The 21,325-nt window shown below is 37.1% G+C and overlaps 1 protein-coding gene across 1 annotated transcript in view; it reads right to left on the minus strand.

The window, feature by feature from the left end:
* map2k5 (mitogen-activated protein kinase kinase 5) overlaps window positions 1–16,758 on the minus strand; it is a 61,663-nt gene extending 44,905 nt beyond the window's left edge. Inside the window, exons 1-8 of the mRNA XM_088333646.1 lie at window positions 16,347–16,758; window positions 16,196–16,244; window positions 13,737–13,804; window positions 6,987–7,056; window positions 4,053–4,093; window positions 1,379–1,446; window positions 1,240–1,288; window positions 491–555 (exon numbers count right to left, since the gene is read on the minus strand). Of these exons, the coding sequence (XP_088189772.1) occupies window positions 491–555; window positions 1,240–1,288; window positions 1,379–1,446; window positions 4,053–4,093; window positions 6,987–7,056; window positions 13,737–13,804; window positions 16,196–16,244; window positions 16,347–16,472 (536 nt within the window). The 5' untranslated portion in view covers window positions 16,473–16,758. The remainder of the gene's footprint in view (window positions 1–490; window positions 556–1,239; window positions 1,289–1,378; window positions 1,447–4,052; window positions 4,094–6,986; window positions 7,057–13,736; window positions 13,805–16,195; window positions 16,245–16,346) is intronic.
* Window positions 16,759–21,325: the final 4,567 nt, after the last annotated feature.

Genomic DNA, 21,325 nt, shown 5'->3' on the forward strand with positions numbered 1-21,325 from the left:
TTTTTTTTTTACCACGGAGGAGGAAGTTGCCAAATTCTTGAAGGTCATCTTCCAAAAGTAAGTTAAACTTGACTTTATCTTTTAAAGAGCATATTTATTTATTAAATGTTTATTTTTTTTAGTACAAAAAAATACAGGTTACTTATACAACCCTTAAACATACTTATATAAACCTTAAGCATTCATTCCATACAAAATACAGCACTGAAACAACTTACGAACAAATTCAACAAACAAACGATCGTCCGTTTGTAAGTAGGGTAGCGTCTGTATTTTGAGAGACTGTTGGCTATCCTAGTTGGAATTTAAAAAAAAAAACAACATAAACGTATTCGCCTCAACCAGCTGCCTATTTGTAAACCCCACAGTACAATAAATACACAAATGACAAACCAAGCCCGCATCAAAGTCTTTTTTCAGGAACAATCCACAACATTTCGCTTTTGCTTTGTATTATAAGTGTCCTAATTTGTAACATTGAACAACTTACTTGTAGACTGTGCCCCCGTTTCCTTGTCCAAGCTGCTCTTGATATTGGATATCTTGTGCATTTATCTGAAAAGAAAGACAAGATATTCTGGGTGGGGATATTTGCTTACCTCACGTACAATTACGATTCAGGGAGTACCATTAAAATTAGGGAATTATTTAAGCTTTTTTTCAACAATTAACTAATTTAGGTCCAAATGACTACTGCTATACAATAACAATGTTCCTACAGGTTAAGGCTAGTTAAATATAAGACCAAGGTTTTTTTTTGAATACCTTTTAAAAAAAATTAAGACCAAACAAACAAAGAATACACTACATGAATTAATTTTAAACAAACATTGCACATTTTAGACATAGAAAACAACAAATAAAAGGATCTTTACAGGACTTCATGGATCCTCAGACCAAACTGGCAGATAACTGCTAATTCCAAAGAACATATCTGCCACATTCATTAAGCATTTTTAACACGATGCATGAAAAACTTTTGAAAACCCTAACACTGCTATATTAACTACCAATTTTGAGTGTAGCGTCATAAAAACACATGTTTGGAAAAAAACTTTGTACTCACTGGATGTAGCCAATTGAATAACATTACTACATTTTTAAGACGTCCAAAAATGGATTTAAGAAATTTTAATGCCAATTATGGCCTAATTTTAAGAATAATGAATTCAATGCCTTTAACTTTTTAAGGATCTGCAGGAACCCTACATAATCTTTTTTAAATCAAAACACACTTACCTGACCAGTAGTCAGGATCCGTTTGAGCTCAGCAGATGATTTCTTTAAGCTGTATTACATAGAAAACAGTTGTAATAACATAAATGCTGCATCTTTTGGCTTTTCTGTCTTTTGGTTGAGCTTTGTTCTCTGTGCTTACGTGTTATTGGTCATAGTGTCTGTAACACCTTGTATGCAGTCATTGGGTGCGCTGGGTCTTGTATTTACCTAAACATTTACAAAGCAAGAGTATTAAAGCATGTGTGCATAAAAATAAACATGCTAGTATGGCCAAATCAAAGTTGACTCGAGTGTTATTTTTTGTGTTCCGACAATGGATCTAAAACCTTTTCCCCATTATTTTAAAAAAGCTTCTCTGATAGTTTGGAAACTATTTTGTGAGTACGCCCACTTGCATCATGTTGTTGATCACTAGTCTGGCATTGTTTTGAAAAAAGAAAAATATAATGATTACTACAAAGTTTAAGATTAGCATATTGCAAAATATTTTTACTCATAATAATAAGAAAAAAAAAACAAGGATAATCTCAACGCTTGTGGTGAAAATGTATGTCCTTTGAATTTTAGAGCACTCAAATTTTGTGATCTCAAACAACTTTCTCTGGCACTGCTCCTGTGAAAATGGTTTGCTAACTAAGTAAGCGATTTCTGAAAGAGTAATTGATTTTTCACATCCGTTATGAATAGTAGTAACTGGTTTGATATTCAATATTTAAGCATTTATTAGTTTCTACTACCACATTTCGAGCTTTAAAATGACGCTTAAACACTATAAGTCTGAAAATATTTTCTCAACATACAAGACACAATTGTAAAGTGGAACCAAATTATTTCAACATTTTATTTTATATTGACAATGAAAAACACTTAAAAGTAGGCGTTGCAAAAATATTGGCCTCCTGTTTTCTCAGCTTAGCCAACTGACCCAGAAGTTCCCTGAATGATCCGATGTCAACCTAAATGGTTAACAATGACAAAAAGATACTTAAGTCCCAGTTTAAATGCACCTGCTATGTGATGGACTCAGAGGTCTGTGGAAGGTGAAATTGGAAACCAGACAGCATCATGAAGAAAAGATAACACCAGACAGGTCCAGAATAAAGTCGTGGAAAAGTTCAAAGCAGAAATGGTATACAGGTAGATTTCGCACATTTACAGATCTCACAGAGAAGTGTGCGAGCAGTAATATCAAAAAAGAAGAGGGAATAAAACAACTGCAAACCAACCAAGACCTGGCTGTCCCTTTAGACCTTCTGCCCAAACAAGGAGAAAATAAATCAAAGTAGGAACCAAAAGACCCATGATCACATTGGATGACCTGCAGCCGTACACATCTGAGGTGGGAAAATCTGTGCATTAGACAGCTATTAGCTGTACTCGGCATTGCTCTGCCCTTTATGGAGGAGTGGTAAAAAGAAAACCCTTTCTGAAATACTACAAAAGAGGCCACATAGGAGACACAAATAAATTGTGAAACAAAATGCTCTACTCAGATGAGGCCAACATTTAACTTTTTGAGCTGAATGCAAAACGTTACATTCGGCATAAGAGTAACACTGCACACCACCCTGAAAACACCATCTCCCTATCAAACATGGTGGTGGCAGCATCATCTTCAGCAGGATATGGGAAGATTATTAGAGTTGATGGGATGATGAATGGAGCCAAATCCAGCGCGATTCGGGCAGAAAATCTGTTAGAGTCTGCAATAGACCCGAGATTGGGACTCTAAACATATTTGCTAGCACAATATTAAATATTGAATACATTTTTTTACAATTGTGTCTTACATCTTTTCTTTGATTCTTGGAAAAAAACGGCAATATGTTAAAAAAATTCTTGAGGGGCAATACTCTTGCAAGGCACTGGTAAACAGACTGGTAGGTAAAAAATGTCTAATATTTGTTTGACAACTACATCAAGGTAAACTGAATGAAAATTCGTGACAGTTTGCAGCTCTGGTGATCTAACAAAGAGGTGTATTGCCACAAATTGTTAGCCTTTTATGAAAGCTCCCATAATTTGATTATTTTACATCAAAAGATACAAGTTCAAGTATAATGTACTTTCAATTAAAGCTCAGTCTCCTCTTAAATATTTATATATTAATGTAAGTCCAATAACGTGTTACTAGATAAAAGATTACAATTAAGTACTGGATAAGAACAAACTAGAGAAAAAAATGCCATGTTTCACTTGGGGCATTGTTCTTCATATCTTTTCAGGTATATCCATGTTCACTCCATAGACATAAAAGAAAAGACAAGAGACTACTATAGGAATACTGAAAAGGACTCTTTTAATTGAGGTCAAAGGGTGGGTGTGCTGGGTCCACTAAAGGAGAGGAATTTTCTCTTTAATTAGTGCCCAGGAAGATCTCATTTAAACTGAGCGAACCACTATACTCACTCAATTACTTTTATATTAAAATGAGGTAAAAGAGGTGAAAGATTGCCAAAGGTTCAGTGGAAAACATCATCTTGTCCTAAAAGATCCTCAACCAAAGTTCACTAGTTGGAGTCAAAACAGCAAAGCAGTGTAGAACTTTCTTAAAGCCCTCGGTATTTATAGTAGTGTATACAGTACATTTTTGAAGAAGTGATTTCATGAAGTGTGGTATACTAAGAGAAACAGTCTACTAGAATCATATCAAGAACCCTGCATACAAAAAAATGAACGTGGGAGAAACAAGAGGGGGGCATTGACTGCAATTGACATTTCAATAAGTGGAACACAGTGTTACCAATCCATTCACTTCAAGACCCCCTCCACATTCGGTGTAAGGCAGCTGAAACAATTATTGAGATAGGTACCTTCAGGCCATGTATGTTCCGGATCCCCGGAGTCTTGCCGGCTGAAACAGTAATTGACTAGATTGAAGAACACATCGCTGGGCCTTTTACAAACGCATCAGTTCAGTTTTATAAAGAGAGAAAAAAAAAGAAACGGAATGAATGTTCCCTTGTAAATTATCTAAAGAAAATGATTGAGCTACTGGCCCAGTGAGACTGCTGTTGATTAGTAGGAATAAAAACACACGAATCAAAAGTAATAAGATAGGGGTATGAAAAATATGAACAAGAACGTATTAGGACACACAATACCATTTGTTTTTGAACGCCTGGGGCTTGCTTAGATATGTAAGCAAACATCATACAGATAGTGAACATAGGCATCCATACTATAAACAGTGCGGAAACTATAGCGAGGCTTAGTATGAACATGTTTTGAATTTCCAGTACTCCCTCGATGCTTTGCGCTTGGGTTATCGCTGGTTCACTGCTTTGCAAATTTTGAATTGAATTGTCTTTGTAGGCATGGATTTCAAAGTATGGTGCATTGTGTTCTGAGCAGACAGCACACAGCAAATACAATCACAAGGACATGCTAAGGAGGACTGTGTGTGTGCCTGTTAGAGGCTGGTGTATGCTGTGGGTCAAACAGCGAGGCGGCCGCACGGGTCAATGTGTCCGCCACCCAAAGAAAACTGCGGAGCACTGCTACAGCTGAGCTAGCATTATAGCAGCTTGTTACATTGAAAATAAATTCATCAACTAAATCGGACTCCGAGGAAACTCAGAAGAGCGTAAAGAAATGGTGATCATCAGCAGGTGCTCCGTGGATTGTTATCGATTCCGGGAAGCGACTAAGGCGCCGTCAGTAGAGAAGGCAATAGAGAGGCTGCAGGTCCTGCCTACTGCTATGCCTAAGCCAGGGGTGTCAAAGTCAAATGGACGGAGGGCCAAATAAAACATTTGGCTACAAGCCGAGGGCCGGACTGTCCAATCTTTACTGAAACCAAGATTTAACCTACTGAAAACACAACAAATATATTACAATATGATTGGATAAATAAAGCAATATTTTCTTATGACTCTGTCAGTCATTTTTAATTTCAGCAGGCACAAAATACAAATGTCCTTTATATAAAAAAAATCATAACATATCTCATAACAACAACTCATAACCATTTTCTATCATTCAATCATCTGAAATTATTAAAAAAATATATTGCCTCCAAATACAATAAAATAAAGTGCAAAAATCTCTTGTTACTTAAAACCAATAGCAATCAACACACTGGACCTCATCTGTCCTGCTCAAATGTACATTGACTTTCCTTTCTGTGCTTTCTCTGGGTTAGTGTGAAAAAAAGGAATTACTGATTAACAAATAATAACAATCAAAAGTCATTTTCTCTGCTAAATAGGAGACAATTTTATCAAAAGACTGTTGTCCACATCAAGATCTATTTTCCATGAAAAGCCGAAAAACAAGAAACACTCCCAGGACAGAGTCGGCAAACAAAAACAACATAGTCAACATAGACAATAAAGCTTTAAAATTCCCGAGGGGAACAACAAAAAACAAGACCTTCTTTATGTGCATATTTAACTTTTAAACTTGAACGGAGTAAAAACTTCAAATGTGTAATTGCACAGGAAACATTACTGTATTATTACTGTATTTACATACATTTATATACAGTACTGTATTACTACAACTCTACATTACTTGTTTGAGGCGTGTGTTTTGTTTCATGATGCCGTCTAATATTATACTCTTTCATCACCGCCACACTTTCTCCACATAGCAGACACAAAGGTTTTCCAGCTACCTCCGTGAACATGTACTCCAACTCCCACCTTGTTTGAAAGCCCCGGTTTTCAGTGTCCACCTTCCGTTTAGCCATTGTTGATGGGTATCTGTGGGCTAATTTTTGCTGTTATGCTAATGACTGCTGCTGATCGACTGCTGAATAAATCAAACCGCCTCCCGCTTTGCTCCCGCTCGGCGCGTCCCCGTTGCATTGTGGGAAATGTAGTATTCATGCGTACTGCTGGCTTGCAGCGGCCTGCGGGCCGGATCTAATAATATATTGATATCGTCACGCGGGCCAGGTAAAACCCTCTCGCGGGCCACATTAGGCCCGCGGGCCTTGACTCTGACATATGTGGCCTAAGCTATGTCACAACCCTCACAAGCTACCGCTGTGGAGCCTGTATCTCACCAACACTAGATCCATTACCCATGAAACGGATGACCTTGAGCTACAACTCCTGACAAACCGCTATATTCAGGATGGTTGTATTTCAATGGTTGCAGTGACCTGCCTCAATTCGAGGAATAGCATGTATCAAGCCAGCCGCCCTCTAAATCGCTTTCTTACACTGAAAGGAAAAGCCCTCCAATTTCGTTGTACTTTTTGTACAGTGACAATAAAGAAAATCTATTTAACTGCAATTCTGAGTTGTGTTTTTGATCTATAGTTGTTTAAAACAGTCAGAGTCAATATGGACTTCATCTCGAGATATCTTTGACCCTTGGGGGCTTTAAAAAAGGGCGTTGTTACTTTGCGGGGGGGGGGGGGGGACGGTTCACCCACATTAACCGCGATGACCGAGGGGTTACTGTAATATCTTTATCCCTAGTCACCATAAACGATCCTGATACATGACATTATTATCTGTAAAACATATCAAGAATCTGGTAGGTTATCTGGAATGATTTTTTTATGAATTAAACACGAGGCTCCATCAAACCGGCTTCCATCTGCAATAAAAAGGAGTGTGGTTTAGCTACATTTAAATTGTGACCCTGAATTTAAGTTTTGTCCTTGAAATTTTTTTGTAGTTGCTGCCACCTCTACCATTCCCTTAGATTACATACATGTTCAAAGATTTCAAAGTGTACTGGTGATTGCCAAAAAAATGAATACTTATGGTTAACTTGATCTCACCACGTACCTCGAGGGAATATCTGAAGAGGCTCTGGAAGCTGGCCATTCATGCGTTGTTCATTTATTGTACTGCAGTACTAAAAGTTGAAAAAAAAAGTCATTGTTACAAGCCTCATCTTGCACAAACATTACCTAAAGGTCTAATAAAATAGCATAAGATCCAATTACAACGACATAAAAATGGGCAAAGCTTTCTTTGGTGGATTCCAAATATGTAAAATTCGTCAACGGCAATCCAATGCATTTCCAAAATGCGAGCGTGCTGTGTTGAAATCTGTCGCAGATGAGGACCAAATACCTTGTGGGCTTGTTGTGAAGTTGTGTAGTATTACCCTTTTCTCCTCCAGGTCAACAGCTCACCAAACACTCATACCCTACAGGACTAACACGTGTAGACACACTCGGGAGCCTCTCAGACACTCGCCGAGCCAATGCCATAATTGATGTTTCAGTTAACCAAACCATCTGTTAAAGTGAGGGTGCGGGGTTTTGTGAGTGTGTATGTGTGTATATATGCCTCCTCTCTGAAGGAGGCTTGAAATCAACAACAATTAACATGCGACCTTGCCGCAGTTACAATTGCAAACAGATCAAGGTATGTTTTAATGCACACGTGTTAATTGTATATTTTCATTTACACTCCAGCATCAACCGGGGAAGTGGTTAATACACATATATGTCAATGTGTTCTTTCAATGCGGGGGAGGGACAGCGGGATGGAGGACGACGGGCACAGCTTGCATGCAAACGGATCGGAATGGCTACCCAAGTGGCACAGCTGTTATTAAAAGGCCTATTTATCACTGTCACATCCCACTTCGCTTTTAGCCTTTACGTCGGTGCCCTCCAGCATTCTCAGTCGTCCACTTCTGAACAATGGGCCCAATACCAAAAACATGCTGTACGTTGTGGAAGGGCGGTCTTCAGGTACCTTTAATTTTCCGCTTAGCCGGCTTATTGATTAAGGTGGCAATTACCGGCAAATCTGCGGAAGCTGTGTTATTAAAAGACATTCTCCATTGTTGGCCAATAACTAAACTGTGTCCAATCCCAAATACAATCGCTCAGCCTAAAGGGACAAGAGCAGGGAGAGGGTCTCATCATCATTAGCAGGCTGAGGGGCAATGGGAGCAAGAAAGGCGGAATTAGAGCCATTACCTCCAGGGGGAGCTGATTGAGGAACAGATGAGGTCATATGTTTTTTTAGCACCTGACAGAGGCCAGTCTTTAACTTTGAACAGGGGCATCTGTCTTTCAAGGTGTCCAATAATGATTAGGGATGCCTGCAAGACTGGGGGGGGTCTCAAAGGAGCATGTAGCAATCAGTGTTTTCATTAATAGGGATAGTTTTATTGTCCTCTGCAGACTGATGATAATTAACAACTGAATTTGAGCATTATTTTTGTTCAGCAATGAGGCGAGGGCATTTTTATTCACACGACAATGGATGAATTATTGAACTTCCAGTCAAAAATAGAAGAAAACAGCAGATTTCAGTAAGATCATACCATTGTAAACCCCCTCAATTCAAGCACTGATTATTGCAGAAAAAAAAACCTTACTCGATTTAGGCGTGATGACGATTTATGTTGTGTACATTTAACTTTCCAGGCGGTCAGCAGCTTTTTACAACCACGCGTGTCCTAATGGAACAAGGAAACTATTACAGAGTGGATGTTTTTGTGTGTTAAATATTTGTTCTGCAAATAAATTGAATGGCGTGGACAAAACAAAGCTGAGATTGAGAATGTGAGGAGTGAGTCAAACATAATAGAATTAGATATTAGAAATCGTGTTACTTTTGTCAGCAGTAAGGTCAATAAACACCAATGAGCCTATTCAATTGTAATTGTTCTTCTTAATAAGTCAATGCCTCCATCTTGGTTTTGTATGCCTTGCATAATGCATCATCGGCTGTTCCCACTTACTGTGTATCCCCATCACTATACTTTATTCTGTGCATATGAAATGTGCCTCTTTTGTATCTCTTGTCCAAAGAATCTGACTCCAGACACATAAAGAGCTTCCCAGCATTAAACTCTTGTAAAATACAGTGTAGAATTAAAAAATAATTAATAAATACTGGAACTTGTTGAGATTTCTTCTGCCACTGCTGCAAAATAGTTACGCGTGCTAAGAATTAGCAATTTTATTGTCAATGGTGTGAAATGGCGGCACGACAGTAATATTTAGCAGACAGTGCATAATATCTTCATAATGTCTTCCTATTTAGCACATGCAAAAATAGATAAATGAAACAACTGCTTTTACAAGATATGCAAAGTAGATTAGATTAAATTATAAAAGACAACACGCAGTTAGTCAATAAAAGGGGAGTATAAATGTGAATTGTTGTCTGAGTGGATAGGTGTTGTAAAAGGATAGTGGGATTTTGGACGCGTTCTAAGGGATGTGCAGGGCACCTGTATGATGTGGCAGGGGTAAACCAGTAAGAGTTGTCGGGTCCTTCTGTTGTCCCGTTTCATCTGAAGCATGACCAACTTAGGTGCCTAAAATGTTTGGGTGTTTGGGCATTTGGGTTGGCCATGGTCCAAAAATAGTTGTGTTTGTTTTTTGCTATTTTTTCCCTTTTTTATTTTCTTTGTTATTGTATGTTTTGTCGTGCTGTCGGTCAACCCTCTTGAGGGATATGACCAAGGTAGATAGATAGATTGATAAATGTTAATCGAAAAAAAAAAAAAACTAAATAGTGATTGGAAACTCAGCAGTAGTAGTTAATTTTTTACACCCTAGTAACCAAAACAGCAAGAGGAAAATGATGGACAGCAAGTAAACTAAAAATAGTTGGGTAACTCTATCAGGTGCCATTTGAGCATTGCAACCTGGACACAAAAATTGTAAAATATTAAATGTTTTCAAAATTTCTACTGAAAAAGGAACTTTCACACCATAAGAAAAATGTATCAGTTTAGGTCAGGAAATAATTCTGTAACATTTTTTTTACCGATTGCTTCACACATGACATAGGGCAAATGTCCATTTCTTTCTCCCTGCTTCTGTCCTCATTGAGATCTGGCATTTTATTATTTTCCCCTCCTTTCTCCACCTCTCACTCTCTTCATAAGATAAACTTGTTTTCTGCTTTTCAGGTGCAGACAATGGTGCCATTCCGACAAATACATGCATCTAATTTCAAAATATATTTTTGGAAGTATAAGGCAAAAGAATACATGAAAGTTTGATAATAAATACCAATACACATGTAAAAACTCAAGATTTAAATCTCAGATTAACCCAGTCACTTTGTGTGACTCCTATTACAGAGAATAGCAGTAACAGGGAAGGTGGTGGGGGGCACTAATAGGGGGGAGATTTTAAGTTAGCCATTACTACTGATGTGATGAAAAAGAAGCTAGTATGATTACTGTGAAAGATTTGTAACATGTTTATTTACCATATTAAGGTGGACACTATTCTGTTCAACAGCAGGGCCCGACAGCTTTCACTGGTTTACCCCTGCCGCATTATACAGGTGCCCTGCCCATCCCTTAGAACGCGTCAAACCATCCCACTATCCTTTTACAACACCTCTCCACTCAGACAGCAATTCACATTTATACTCACCTTTTATTGACTAAAAAGGTTGAACGTTTTATGCTTTTCCTCATCAGTAAACCATAATAAAACATTTATTTTTTAAATAGGTTGATTTAAGAGTGGTACTTCTTCTTTAATATTTAATATCTTCCACCCCAAAATATTGTGACTAAAATGATAGACAGCAGTTTTCTATAGAACGCCAGAGTACGGGGAATTCCACTGGGACTCAACATATTTTAAAGATTTTAAACGTGAAAAATGCACTAATGACTAACATTGGGTGAGGAATATCATCATTAAGGCAATACAGAAATGAAAAAAAAAAGAAGAGATTTTTCTCACTCAAATCAATCAAACATGACTCGGGGAATATCATTTTAGTGTGCTTATGCTACAGAGTCATTTATTTAAAATTAATTTATCCTACATATACATATCACTGTGTCCTATGGTAGGGGGCAGTTACGCATACAAGAAAATATTTTAAAAACAAGTATAACCCATTTCACACACAATATACAATTTTATTTTACGAGGACTCCAATGGCACCGAATAACAGGAACGACCCAGTTATTTTCGACTAATATCCTCATTAAACAAAATAGTTAATTGCAAAACACACAGAAACAGCACAACAATAAGGTCAAAAGCTATAAAAACAACAACCCAATAAAAAGATGTTCTAAGAATTACCGTGTAAAGTACATAGTTTGATTTTCGCAAGTCCGACAGTATTGTGAAAAAGCAACCATGTCAAATAGACCCCAAAAAAACCTTAAATTGTGCCTGTGGGTCCTGCAGAATTCTGAGCTGATGGGGGGTAAAAGACATCTTAAAGATTAACGCAGACTTGGAGCAGCTTGAGGGCTCGGATTCCTAATGAGGCAAATCTTTAAGTACTGAATAATAAATAATCAAAAATTGACATCCAGTTATCTGTCAGTATATGCTGCTTTTAGAGAAAGCATCACACACCATTACATTTAATGTCCACTTAATATTGACTGTGTACGTACGATTGCAGGCATGTGTGTCCCTGTGTTGTTGTATCATGAGTACACTTTATTATTGATCATTTTGAGGGTCTTGTTAAAAATGTATATTTTGGAGCAGATCGTTTGGTTCCAACGCCGATGATTTGATGATATTTTGCAATTGTATCAACATTTATACCTGCTTTCTCAAATTTATCGATTTTAATTCATTCAACAACTGAAAATTGGTTACATTTTCAATTGAAACCTTCTAGTGCGTTTGTTGAGGTTTTTGAGTTTTTCCTTGGCTCCCGTGTAGGTTTTAGATGAGGGGATGGTGTAATAATAGTCTGTGGTGTGCAATAATATGTGGTCTGTGCAGCCCTTTGAGACTATTTGTGATTAAGGGCTATACAAATAAACATGACTTGACTTTTCGGGCAAAACCAAGAAGCTAAATTGATGATAATTGTGCACACTTGTCAACTATTGATTCATAAACACACTAGTTATGAAAGACAGCAAACAAGTCAGACCCACAAAACGTGGTAAATGAGAAATGAGTTATATGCAAATAAATAGGTGTTTACTCACAGCAAAACAGACCATGTAGAATAAAACATGATTTATGCAAACAATGGGGTTGAAAAAAAATGCTTAATTGAGGATAACATTTGCTAGAGTACAGCAGCGATATTATCAATTTAAGCAACGGTGTCGTATGCTACCAGTGACCGAGACGATGAGGATTAGAGCCCAAATGGGTAAGACGAGATCAGTCTGAAGAAAAACCTTTTTATATATATTTTTTCCCCGTACAAAAATTGTTATACCGCATACACAATATGAAAAAAAAAACACCTTTAAATCTTGGGTAAAACATTTGTTATTGTAACGCAAAACTTATTAGGGATGGGAATTCGGGTTGTTTTTAGCTGTCCTATTGGGTGCAACCAGTAGGGGGCGGTGTGTTGGCATCATTTTCACACACGTTTTTCATTTTTCTTGCGTGGTTTATAGAGTCAGACTGATAGCAAATATGGCAATGGCGATACTTTCAAGCATTTTCAATCACTTCACCCAAAACTCGAGTTTTTTCCTGACCTTGAAATGAACAGTAAAATTCAAGCATTTTCAAAGATTTCAAGCACCCATATGAACCCTGATGAACACAAAAATGGTAGAAAACATAATAACATCTATAGCGTAACTCACATAAATAATGAAGCAAGAATATCAACACCCTCGTCTTTATGAATACACAATTGTACATTTAGACAAATTTACATAAATTCCAGACTAAAGCTTGCACCTGATTAACAGCCGAATATTCAAATTTAAGAACAAAACTTAATTTCGTCTTTGTACAAGCCGCACCAGATTTTAAGCCATAAAAAAATAACTAATTCACGTCCATTTTTGCATTTTAAACCCGACACACATCTGGCACCAACCTCGTGGGGAATTTGGTATGGACACCTTTGGCATTTTCAATTCTTCTCCGGGTTGTTTACGCGGCATGTTTTCGGATCATGTGACCAATCAAGAAGGCGATTACAAATACGAGCACAAAACTCGAATGAGGGCTGCGTCTCATAATATGTGAGCCCTTTATTTCCACACAACAGCACCAGGGCAATTATGCTGTGGAGAAAAGTGCCAGATTGCAACACGGATGTGTCTTTGTTGATGGTTTTCCGCGGTAATGGACCAAATTACATTTGCCTTTTACTGTTCCTCAAGGATTAAAGGCATTTTCAGGGACCTGCAATATACAACGATGATACGAAAAGATCAGCGCAGTGTTTTTGATCGATAACTTCCAATGCGCTTGAATTTTGATGTAAATATTGAGGTCCCTGGTTCGAGACCAGGTGGAAATATAAGTTGGCCTGGAGAGGGATGGGCGCCACCAGGCTGTACTTGCCCAAGACCAATCACAGGAAATGGTGCCCACACAGCCCTATTGGTTAAGGGATCCAACCAACCATTTAACAGTCTAACCAAACCATGAGATACAACAGCGTGTTTTAAATCTTATCCATGTAAAGAATCTGGGAGCATGCAGTTCTATTGTTAATCAAAATAATATATACTTTACACAATACACACACCCCTTTAAAAAAATTTAAAGGAAAGAATAAATATCTTAATACAACTGTGAGCTCATTATTTCGCATCACAATAAGAAAGATTGAAATGTATTCAAAGCTGTACTTACATATGACAACATGGCTTTGAGCTCTTCATCACTTCTCACGGTGATTCTGTCACCAACCTCATCTTCATCTGTACGAGATGTAATTTTTGTTTTATATTTTGTTCAAAGAATGTGGTTGAGGTGTAACACGACCAGGAATATACATCAATTGACATATTAAAAATATATACATAAAAAATGGATAATACACAAATCCCTTCAAAGATTTTTAATTGAATTGTCTTAATTTTCATTGATGACAACGTATCTTGCATTGTGTTCTGAAGCAGACAGCAGACAGCAAACGCTATCACAGGGCCAGGTTCTATTAGGTAGGGCGCCCGCTTTGAGACTGGGAGGTCGCTGGTTCGCGCCTCGGCCGAGTCATACCTAAGACTTATAACATTGGTAAAATGGCGGCGCCCTCTGTTGGCTGCGGCTGCATCGGCTCGCTACAACGGGTCAGGTGTATCGACATTTCGTTCTGTGTACATTGTTACAAAGAATGACAATACAAAGGAAATTATTATTATTATTATTATTATTATTATTATTAGAATGTGGCCGTGAGCGTCTGTATTCGTGACGGTCTGTGTGTGCGACTGTAAAAGGCTGGAAAGTCGGGCACTCAAGTCAATGGGTCCAGCTAAAATAAATGGCGACTGTAACAAAATAACAACTATAGACCTTCAAATACAAATACAACACAGAATTGCTGTTGAAAAAATGGTCTTTATAAAAAATACTACAAAATTGGAGGGCTTTTTCTTTCAGCGTAAGAAAGCGACTCGTAGAGCGCCTGGCTGGCTGCTCACGAGCGTCGAGTGTCTCAAATTGAGCCATGTCCCTAGAATGGTTGGGATACAACCGTCCCGAATTGAAGCAGTTTCCGACAGTTGTAGCTCCAGGTCATCCTTTACATGGATTTGGCATTTGTGGGATACAGGCTTGGTAGGGGTAGCTTAAGAGAGCTGTTCGGTAGCCTAACCATAGCCGTAGCCTCGCTATAGCCTTCTCTCCTGAACACCGCCTCAGTCACTTCCCGTACCCAGTAACACTCCACGGAGCACCCAAGTATTTCTTTGCGTTCTTCTGACTTTCTCTAGAGTATGATTTAATTGATTAATTTATTTTCTATGTAACAAACCGCTAAAATAGTAGCCCAGCTATAGCCGTGCTTTTGGAGAGCTGGGTGAGGGGGTTGGACTCATTGACTTGTGTGCACACCCACTCAGTCCATTTGACTGACAGCATCCACCAGCATATCACTGTCACACACACAGTCCCACTCACTCAACACACTAAGCCCAACCTAACCTGATCCAGGGATAGCAGTTGCTGTGGGCTGTCTGCTCATAACACAATGATCGTAGGTTGATATCAACGACAATGAACACAATTCAATAAAATTCATAATCCTCGAAGCAGTGAACCAGGGCTAACCAATTTTTATTTTGCCATTTATTTATTCCGGTATTTATTTTGTCATTTGTTATGCCGTGTATTTTTACTCACCAAAATGTTATTAAAATGAGGAGGTGGCCAGGTTGCCTAAGTTTTTCACCCATTGATTGTTCAGTAATGAACAAATTGGCTACTACACCAATTAACAAATAGGTGGAAAACTCAGAGTATGACCTGCCCCCATCATTTTAATGACATTTTGTTGCGACTAAATAAATAACCAACTCAAGATAAAATACAACACTAAATAACAGCTACACTAAAAAAAAAAACACTGAAATATCTGACAAAAAAACACAAAATGCAGAAATATAATAAAAACATTTAATATCACATATTTAATTATTGAGATTCATGGATTCATTGAGTTATAAGGCATATAATTGTAGGCATCTATATATCTATAAATAGATCAATTTATCTATATAACTATCCATCCTATATATATATATATATATAGATACATAGATAATCTCTCTCTACATATATACATCTATATACATTATATATCTATCTATATATCTATATGTATATCACAAGATTAAAGTGCAAATTTCTAACAATAACAATACAACCACCAAATTGAATGAAAATATTGTTTTAAATATATATATATATATATATATATATACACACATCTATATCTATATACATTATATATCTATCTATATATCTATATGTATCACAAGATTGAAGTGCAAATTTCTAACAATAACAATACAACCACCAAATTGAATGAAAGATTTTTAATATATATATATATATATATATATATATATATATAATGAAATGATTGGTCCTCCATAGGCTGGTGGCTGGAATTGAACCCAGGACCTCTGAACTGTGAGGCAGATGAATTAAACAGTCGGGCATAATAAAATCAACACAATGTGAAAAGCTATTGCTAGAGAGAAAATAACTACTTTCCAATGCAGACATAAAAATATCTGCTCATATAATTTAAAAATACAAATATAAGATGCAACGATATTAAAGATGAAATATATTGTACTTACATTCAAATGCTGTGACGGTGGCTTCAGGCATAACATCCCTGATAGCCACCTATTAGAAACGATACACATAATTAATGGTCATTAGGGAAAATTCAATTAATATGAATGGGGAAAAACAGAGTTTTTTGCAACAGTATATGGCAAAACTTACCAGCAAGTCACTGAAGTTTAACATTGACGGACAGTCAACAGAAGAATCCATGTCACCTAACGGAGTCTTTATTCGTATTACAATTCCTTCGGCGTCCATTCTAAAGATGTTATTAAAGTAGATCATTAATAGGGAGAGAAGAAAAGAAGCTTCCTAACAATTCTTGCCCAAGCTAACGAGCTAATTTCCTGTATGCTAACACATGCTAGCATCCCGTGTTGTCCGTTTACTTCACTGAGTGATGGACACATGTAAAGGACGTTAATAGTTACTGTGTGATAATTAGAATCACGTCATAATTGCATTAAAAACTGTACCGGTAAAGTTTTAGCGCATACATTGTTCATGTTTAGCCATTAATGTATCTAAGTAGGAGGACAGGATCAACATCCTTTCAGTTCCTTTCAAATTAAAAGAGTGGAAAAAATGAAATGCTCCTCGTCTGAAGCAGGACCGTTGTTTGATATTCTCTACAGCAGTGTTACTCCACCTTTTTTGAGCCAAGGCACACTATTTTGATCGAAAACAATCTTGAGGCACACTCTCTGTCGAAAAAGTTAAGATAATCATTCATTGAAAAAAAAAAAAAATCTTAAATGATCGTGCCACCTAAATTGACTGTGTAACACATACCTGTCAACCTCCACGGCTTTTCCCTTACAAAATACAAAATAATCTTACACCATTTTTTTTCAAACGTGTTTATTTAACATGTTATATTGTACATGTGTTTTGTTATATCATATATATTGTTAATTAACATTTTGTTGTGAGATAGTGAGTTGATCGACATGAATGAGGTTTATTATTAAAAAAGTTAAAAAAATTAAGTCACTTGGACGTTCACTGTAGAGGGAAAAAAAAGGGTTAGGGTTAGGGTTAAGGTTAGGGTTAGGTTTCTTCATTTTCCTCATGTTGAGGTTTTTGAGTTTTTCCCTGCCCTCATGTAGGTTTTAGATCAGGGGATGGTGTAATAATAGTCAGCGGTTTGCTATAATCTGTGTTCTGTGCAACCCTTTGAGACTCTTTGAGATTAAGTGCTATACACATAAACATGACTTGACTTGACTATGAGTTACGTTTAAAGGACATTGGATTTAACTTGCACATAACTTTAGAAGATTTTCTGCCTTTGAACCAAGTGTGTCAAACATGTTTTATCTGCTTGACCTTGGTTATAAAACACAACTTCACTGTATTTGCTTCAGTTGTTTGTCATGCGTCACCGGAGTCTGACTTGCATGACGGCTGCTGCTTTCAGCCACCAAGGTGCAGAATAACTTTAATGTTACAATAAATTACTCGCGTGAAGCTGTGTTTGGAAGAGTTGGTGTTGAATGTTCCATTGATGTTCATAAAGTTAAAGGGATAGTGTGTGTAATTCGACCACAAGATATCGCTGTATGGTGTAGTCCGAGGTGGGTGGTAACAGAGTAGATTTACTTCGTTACATTTACTTGAGTAAGTTTTGCAGTATTTTTAAACCCCCATACTTTTAATTTTACTTCAGTAAATTTGTGAAGAAAAAACATTACTTTTACTCCGCTACATTAGGCAATATTTAAGTCATAACTTTGTTACTTAATAAATCCCCTCCACGTAAGTACGCATCTGTCTGTCTCCGCTAAGGCGCTTTTTTTTGTCGCAGAACTCCACGAGTTCAATTACTCCGTTACTTGAGTAAGTTTTGTACTTCTAGTAGTAGTTTTAAATCTCTATACTTTTACTTTTACCTGAGTATACGTGTGAAGAAAAAAAAACATATTTTTATTCCACTAGATTAGGCAAGCTTCATAAATCCCCTCCATGTAACTACGCGTCTGTCTCCGCTAAGGCATGTTTATTTTGTCGCAGAACTCTGCCAGGCTCTACCATGTTCAACCGATCAAACGTAGCAGCCTCGTCACGTTTTTTTTTTTAATTTTCTATTAAAGCACTTGAATTTACGTTGATTATATTAATCTACTTTTAAACTATATGTATTTTTTTGTGGATTGGATGGACTTTGATAAATTGATGATATGATGTTTGTATCAGATTTTCAATGAAAACCTGATGTAGCCGAACCTTATCCAGATCCTCGGTCCAGTGGCCCCTGGGTAAATTGCATTTAAGCAGTTGTGGGTCATCAGTGCCTACAAAGCCTTCTCAACTAGCCTAAAAAAATGTCTGAATTATGTGCTGCTAATTATACAATGACAATGAATACTTAAATAATTAAATAATATTTTTTTTTAAATCCTAATAGTCTGTCAGCTAACTTTGATTGCTTTTCTTCGGGTTGTGCCGCTTCCAGATGATTGCTTTCACGTTTAAGCATTTGACCAATCACATTTCAGGCATTACTTGTTGCCAGCGTCAGTACTCTGCCCGGAGGCCTTCACAAAGACTTACGGAGGCCCTGCGGTAGAACATCAGTGTTCAATAGAGCATTCCACAGCACCGGGGCCCGAATGGAGAACGATCTCGAACCTGCGAATCTCTTCTTGGCTCTTGGGATCACTAGTAGACCAGAATTTTCAGAGCGAAGGCTCCGGACCGGAACATAGGGCGAAATTAAATCTTAAAGACATGAGGGAGCAAGTCCATGCATGATTTTGTATACTACCAACAGAACCTTAAAATCACATCTTTAGCTAACAGGGAGCCATGGTTAGCTAAAATCTGGGCAATGTGATCCAACTTTTTTGTCTTCGTTAAAAGCCTTGCTGCAGCATTTTGTACCAGCTGAATGCTCTTGATTTTGGACTTCGGGAGACCAGAGAGTAGTACATTACAGTAATCGAGACAGGAGGTAACAAACGCATGAATTATAATCCCCGCATCTGAGTGATACAGCATAGGGCAAATTTTAGAAATGTTGCCAGGATGGAAAAAAACTGTCCTAGTAATGCAAATGCTGTAGTTAATATTTTAATCTTTAGTCACAATTAATCACTTTCCTTTGCGACTTTGAGGGGGAGTCCATTGATGTCGATCCTTTGCCAAAATGTTGCCCGTCTAATTGTGACCTGAGTAAGACAAGTGGGCTATCCAGTCCTCTGATTAGTGCCTCCACAAGCAGTGGCCTCTGATAAACAGGAGAGGATCTATTTGGCCCATTTGTCAAACACGCTCTCCCCGGGCTTGACGTGAAGCCCCGTGGCTTGTAAAGGGAGGCGGGATGAAGCCCGGTCAGCAATCTCCATTATCAGAAATCAAACTCCTGACGTTGCCCCGATAAGAAAGTGGAATAGAAGGCCAGCATTCACTGTCTGGTAATTAAAAGTCATTTCATCAGGCCTCTTTTGGCTGTTAGCCTTTTTCTTTGTATTGACAAGCTGCTTAATGCAAACGGAGCCCAGATCGACTCAGGGGTGGGCAACTATTTCAAGTCAGGGGCTGCAAGGGATCCTTGACAAAGATCCAATTTCTTAAATTTATGAAATGATATACATGTTGGTTTTGAAACAATCACCATTAGAGCAACATAATATAGTCATTTGAGACCTGGTGGCAACATTTGTGGGTCTGGAGAGGAATAGGTGCCACCAGGCTGTACTTGCCCAAGACACACCACAGAAAATGGTGGCCCTATGACCCTAATGGTTAAGGGATCTAACCAACCAGCCAACCAACCAACCAACCAACAAACCAACCAACCAACTAACCAACCATCTGGTTTTGTAGTATTACGCTAGTTGTATTTCTTTCAGTATGTTTTTAATATTAATGGAGTTTGTTTTCTATTGTAATTATAAATTATTTTTGTAGCATTACTGTATTTTTATTTGTTCTCGGATTTCTGTAGTATTTCTTCAGTAGTATTTTTTTCATATTTCCATAGTAGCATTCTTTTAGTATTTCTGTAATACTTTTGTTGTATTTTTGTTGTATTTCCATAGTGGATTTTTTTGCTTGTATATTTTTAGTATTTATTTGTATTATGAATACATCCATTCCATTATCTGCACCGCTTATCCTCAGTAGGGTCGCGGGGGTGCTGGAGCCCATCCCTGCTATCTTTGGGCAGTGGGCAGAGGACACGCTGAACTGGTTGCCAGCCAGTTGCAAGGTATTTGTATTTTTGGTGTATTTCTGCAGTAGTATTTTTGTAGTGTTTCCATAGTAGCATTTTTTTCACTATTTCTGTTGTATTTTTTGAGTATTTCTATAGTGGATTTTTTGCTTGTATATTTTTAGTACTTATTTGTATCATATTTTTAGTATTGCTGTAGTTTTATTTTTGTAGTATATTTAATGTATTTCGTTGTAGTGTGTTATAGTATTTTGGTAGTGTTTCTGCAGTGGTATTTTGTATTATTTCCATGGTATAATCTTCTTAGTATTTCTGTAGTATCTTTGTTGTATTTCCATATTAAAAACATATTCTACATATGTAATGTTTCTGTAGGTTTTTGAAATATTACTGGAGTTTAATTTTGTAGTACTCTTGTAATATTCCCATTGTGTAATTTGTGCAGTATAATTGTTGTTGTATACTTACAGCATTTTCTGTTTTAGTACTTTCATAGATTTTTTTAAGTGTCTCTGTAGTAATATTTATCTTGTAGTGTTTTTGTATCATAGTATCACTGTAGTTGTAATTTTGTATTATTTCTGTAGAAGTATTTTTGAAGGTTTCCATAGCAGTATTTTAATAGTATTTCTGTAGAATTTTTGCAGTTTTTCCATTATAGTATTTGTTCAGTATATTTGTAATATTACTGTACCTGTATTTTTCTAGTATTGATGCATTATTATTTCTGTAGTAGTATTTTTCTATTATAGTATTACTGGAGTAGTATTTTTGTAGTATTACGACGGTAGAGCAAAATAATATACGCAGCCCCTGTTTCTAAGCACTAAATTTAATATTTGGTTTTGTAGTCATTCTTGTAGTATTTTTGTTGTTTTTCTCGAGTAGTACTTTTAAAGTAGACATGCAAAGGGACAACAAAACAAAGCTGGCACGCAAAAAAAATCATGTAGTACTTTAT

Source organism: Urocampus carinirostris, chromosome 4, assembly GCF_059441175.1.
Source record: "Urocampus carinirostris isolate Australia breed hairy pipefish chromosome 4, RoL_Ucar_1.0, whole genome shotgun sequence".
NCBI classification, from domain to species: Eukaryota; Metazoa; Chordata; class Actinopteri; order Syngnathiformes; family Syngnathidae; genus Urocampus; species Urocampus carinirostris.